Raw genomic sequence first — 5532 nt, forward strand, 5'->3', positions numbered from 1 at the left:
TTTTTTTTTTTAACCGGGGATTGAACTCGGGTCCTTGGGCTTGCAAGGCAGGCCACCGAACCGCTGAACTAAATCCCCGGCCCGAAAGCTGAATTTTTAATGGGATCAGATTCACAGAAGAATTTCAGACACAGCACTTGAGAACTAGGTGGACCTACAAACAAAACCACTTTCAAGTGATTGCATATTGTGATGATGCATGTGTTCAGAAACACATGTGGAAATATGTAGGAAATAATGCAGGAAAGCCAGAGCATGAGCCGTTGGGACTGGGGGACCCACTGAGCCTCCCTTGACTCCCTCCTCCCTTTGTGCCCAGCTTGTCATGACAAGAATATGAGAATGGGCAGGGATACTGAGTGCTTAGAATACTGCTGTCCAGGGCCTCCTGAAAAAGGGCCTTGTTGCACATGGTTTAAGAAAGCAGTTTCGTTCTTGTGTTGGTGAAAAATTGAAAAATTAATAGAAAGATGTACCCAGATCTGAAAGCCTAGATTTTTAAAGCTTTAAACTTCAGATTAAAATCTAAAACTTCTGTGCAAGTTTGCATGGTGGGACTTCAGAGTAGTACTGTATTATAAAATGAAGCTTAACTCTGCCTGTATTTCTAATTCCAGAAGACACAAACTGTTTTATAAATTCTGGATACCTCCCATCCCAATCATCCTCCTGTCTCTTCTTTTAAAGGATAGTAAGTCTGGTACTTTAAAAAAAAAAAATGGGACAGTTTGACCCCAATGTGTTGGGCTACAGTTTTGGATAGTGGTGGTTTACACTAGTCAAAATCTCATATAAAATCTCCTTCTGATTGGTGGCATCTGTCTGAGAAGCTCCTAGCCAAGACGGAGATGTTAGTGAGAGAGAGAGAGAGAGAGACAGAGCAAGTCCCAAGGCTCCCAGAGTCAGCCTTGTAGTAGCATCAATTTCTAAGTCTGTAAGCACATCACTTGTAGATGTTACTTGAAAGCTCTTCCACATGAAATAGCATGTATATCCGTAAAGTTAAAGTTCATAATCCAGAAGTAGCCCTGGGATGTCACAGTTAGTTTATAAAGGAAGCACTGCAGATATTCTGCTGAGGCATTTCCTGTGTCTGATCCCTTTTCATCTGGGTTGCCTACAGCTGTCACTGCTGTGTCTGTAATCAGTAGTGGTGATTTGATTTAGTGTTTTTCCTGTTTTGGTCTCTGTCACGTTCCCATGCCTATCTGTGCCACACACACAGAAAGGAATTAAATAACCTCCTTTACCTGTAGTAAAGATGTAAAGAACATTGCTAAACAGTTTTTTCAAAGGAGAGCTTAATGTAATAATAGACATTTAGTTGATGTCTTTGCATTCATACTTGGCCATATTCAATTCTAGCTTTCTTTGTCATCTTCATTCACAAAAATATAAAGTACAGTTCTAATTTTGTATGTCTACACATTTCAAGTTCACTTATTTCCTTGATTTGCCTAGAAATAGTGATTTTTTTTCAGCTTTAATTGAGTTTATTGGTACATTTTAGGGATACAGTACCAGTTACATTCATTGTTGGGATCTTGTACCTTTACATGACAAGTCTTGGTTCTCATTTTTTCCCCTTGTCCCTTCCCTCCCTTCACCCCGTCCTCCCCTCCCCATCTACAACCACTTTATTTCCATCTTTTCATTATCTCACGAAATAGTGATTTTTTTAAAAAACATACAATGGATTCCTTTTTCATGCTGTGCAGGACTTAGCAGAAGATGATTCAAACTGAAGTGCAGGGGAAGGTCTAGCACCAAGCACAATATAGTATTGAGGTGAGCATCCCTGCAAAGCCTTAGATCACCTACAAGGAAGGAGTGGAATTTGTTCATGCTTCTTCCAATATAAAATGTAATTGTTGGCTTGTCCATCTTCTTAAAGGTAAATGTCAAACATTAAAAGTATAGAGAGTAAGCTGGACATGGTGGTGTAATTCCAGCACTCTTGGAAGCCGAAGCAGGAGGAATGCAAGTTTGAGCCAGGTTGTGTAGTTTAGAAACTTAGCAAGATCCTTACTCAAAAAATAAGGGCTGGGGATGCAGCTCAACAGAGGTCCTGGGTTCAATTCAGAGGTGAAAGTGTTTCTGATTGTACAACATACAAGTTCTAAAATCCCACCGACCTGTATTTAAATCAGGGCTGTGCTCTGGCTACCGCTTTGACATCAAGGAGTTACTGTCCTTTGAACCTCTGTGAAACCAGAATAGTTGCACCTATATAATCCATAGTGACTGTATCACTATGTTTGTGAGATACTTAAACCCACCACCAGGCTTGGAATCACAGATTTAGCAAGACACGTGTGAAAGGCCATGACATGATTTTTCATTTTTATTTCAAGGTGAATCAGGTCTAGGAAAATCGACTCTGATAAACAGCCTGTTCCTGACTGACCTTTATCCAGAAAGAATCATACCTGGAGCTGCAGGTAACTATTGTGAATGTAAATCTATGTGTAAGTTGCTAAACAGTGCATAACTTTTTTTATGCTATTTAGCTAGGTGTGATTTTTTTTTTTTTTTTTTTTTTTTTTTGTACTGGGGATTGAAGTCAGGACATTGTACTTGTGAGGCAGACTGAGGAACCAGTGAGCTACATAGTCAGCCGTTACACATGAACACAGGAAAATCACCTATGGCAAGGGAGTTGCACTGGAGGTCCTGGGGTCTTGGTTGTAGAATTTCACACATTTGCATGTGTTTCTCCTTTCTGTGAGTTTCTGCCTGTACTGTACAGTGGTATAGGAGGATCAAGTGGAGAGCATTATGTTGTTAATATGCTGCTTCAGCTGGGAAGCCAAGTCAGGAGGATAGCAAGCTCATGCCTGCCTGGGCTACATACATTAAAAAATTGCTGTGGAAATTGATGTTGTCTGAATACAGGACACAGCATCTATGAATATTTGAGGACTCAATGGGTTTAACACAAAGTTGGAGGGTATGTCTTGGGCTGCCAAAAGGGCAGACAGTTCTTTTGCTATCATTTTAAAATTCAGTTTTTAAATTCACATGTTTTCTTTATCCCTGAAACATTGTAATTTTTATTTTTATTGTTTAACCTTCCCTAGCAGTATGTTAATCTTGGCATTGAAATTTCCCCTGATGACTCTGGTATCCTTTTAATACAATCCTTTCTGAGACCCTCCAGAGAGACGTAGTAATCTTCTAAATTGTTTGTTGTGAGAAATTTAATACCAAGTATCTTAGTTACTTTTCTCATTGCTGAGACAAAATACCCAACTCCCAAAGTTAAAGGAAGAAAGGTTATCTGAGAGGCTTCAGTTCATAGTTGGCTGGCTCTAAGGCAGGGTGACTTAGCAGAGGGGCATCTCAGAAGAGAAACTGTTCATGGCAGCAGAAGGTAGCAAAGTAAGCAATAAGCCTCTTTCTGCCCCTTATGTCTTATCCAGGACACTACCATTAGGGTGGCTGGCACTAATACCCTAATCCTACCATTGCATTCTGGATTATATACCCTAGATCCAGCCACCTCTGAAAAGCCCTATCTTTAACTGCATGAGGCTTAAGGGGAACAACTAGATACAATCTATAACGTTCCATCTCTGGGCCCTCAAAGACTCGTGTATATTTTTTATGCAAAAGACATTTAGTCCTTCTCAGGGAGTTTCTGAAGTCCTAACAGTTTCAGACTGAGAAGACAAGTTCAAAGTCGTCTTTGTAATTTTAAATGAACTCTTAGCTGCGAGCCCCTGTACAAACGAAAAGAAAGTTAAACATGTCCAATACACAGTGGTACAAGATAGACATTTCTATTCCAAAAGGTACAAAGAGGGGGATAAAAGGAAATGGGAATAAAGTAAGTCCAAAATCCAGCAGGGCAAACATTAAATCCTGTAGTTGTGTATGTGGTATCCAAAGCAATCTCTCTGGCAAGATGTGAACTCCAAAAGGCTTGGGTGGCTCTGCACTTATGGCACTGCTGGTGGTTGTAGCTCCTATTTCTTCTCTCTTGGGCTGCTTCTGTTCCCCCTTACATTTTTCCTTAGATGATCCACATTCCTGGCTTCTCTAACCTTTTGGGGTCTCCACTGCATCTTCAGCTTGGTCCTCACAGCTTTGAACACTGCCCTCTTGGGCACACTGCCTTGCCTTCCAGGCCTCCTCCTGAAATCTAGGTGGAAGCCTTCCTGACCCAACTCTTGCATTCTGCATGTGCCTAAAACCAGTACTATGTTGATGATGCTTAGGTCTGCTGCCAGCTGGAGCAGTAAGTAGCTAGGTGTTCTCTCTTAACTATCCCTGTGTTCTTCTGAGACCTTTCCTCCAAAGAGAGGTAGTGATCTTTTAAGTTTTTTGTGTGAGAACATTAATAATAGGTAATCTCTCCTCTTTGCACAGTGGTTTAATTTTAAGATACATTCTCTATTAAGTTTACTTCTTTTCTAGAGAAAATTGAAAGAACTGTCCAAATTGAGGCTTCAACCGTTGAGATTGAAGAGCGTGGGGTTAAGCTGCGCCTTACAGTAGTGGATACACCTGGCTATGGGGATGCCATCAATTGCAGGGATTGGTAAGTACCCAAGAGGGCACAGAGCCCCAGAGTGCCAAGGACTCTGCATGTGTTTACTGGGATTTAAATTTATAATGTTAATGAGTAGTTATTAGACTGGATGTAGTTGTATCTAATAAAACAGTATGAAAATTAAAACATAATTTTTAATAAGAAATTATATGGAGAATAAGTGCTTTTTTCCTAAGAGCACTGTAGTGAGATCTGAGATGAAAAAAGCAACTCTTGTCAGACCTAGTGATGCACACTTATAATCCCAGTGGTCTGGGAGGGTAGGGTAGGGCAGGAATATCACAGTTCTAACCTTTCCTGAGCAGCTTAGCAAGACCCTTCCCCCAAAATAAAAATTTTAAAAGGGCTAGGGATGTAGCTCACCCTGGGTTCAATCCCCAGTACCCCCCCCCAACAGAAAGCCAGCTACCCATAGACTGTTAATATAAAGGAAACAGCTTGATGGGAACTGTGGCTAACAGATAAATATTCCTTCTTGTGGGAGGAAGTGAAACCTTGCAAGTTGCTTGAGTCAAGGTGCTTATAAATGACTACTGTTCATTGGCATTATTGGGGTTTTTTGGGCATTATTTTTTAATACAATGTGATAAAAGAAGGTAGAGCAGCCTGCTGCCTGTCCCACATCGAAAATCACTCTTTTATTGTATATACTTCCTAATTCTGAGCTTGTCAGCATAAAGCATCAAGTTGGCAGCACTAGATGAGGATAGGTAGGAAAGAGAAGGTGCTTCTTTTGCCTACCTCTACAGCAGTAGTCTCTCCTTCCTCACTGTCCCCTGAGCCATGCTGTCCTGCTTGTACCTCACACAATCCTGCTGTGGACTGAGGGTGTCCTGCACCTCCTGTGTTTGGACACTTCATAACGTGTTCCACTCAGGTGCTAACTCCTGGCACTGAAGGAAAGATACACCATTTTACCAAGTTGAAGAGTCAGTTCTCTCTCTCTCTCTTTTTTTTTTTTTTTTTTTTTTTTTTTT

At 40.8% G+C, this 5532-nt stretch overlaps 1 protein-coding gene across 6 annotated transcripts in view; it reads left to right on the top strand.

Annotated features, from left to right (window-relative positions):
• Septin2 (septin 2) overlaps positions 1 to 5532 on the top strand; it is a 41283-nt gene that overhangs the window by 22399 nt on the left and 13352 nt on the right. For all 6 annotated transcript variants that reach the window (XM_010606647.2, XM_010606642.3, XM_010606645.2 and 3 more), the window contains 2 exons: positions 2355 to 2441; positions 4420 to 4543. In XM_010606647.2, the coding sequence (XP_010604949.1) occupies positions 2355 to 2441; positions 4420 to 4543 (211 nt within the window). The remainder of the gene's footprint in view (positions 1 to 2354; positions 2442 to 4419; positions 4544 to 5532) is intronic.

Source organism: Fukomys damarensis, unplaced genomic scaffold, assembly GCF_012274545.1.
Source record: "Fukomys damarensis isolate Sample0158 unplaced genomic scaffold, DMR_v1.0_HiC HiC_scaffold_16, whole genome shotgun sequence".
Taxonomy (NCBI): domain Eukaryota; kingdom Metazoa; phylum Chordata; class Mammalia; order Rodentia; family Bathyergidae; genus Fukomys; species Fukomys damarensis.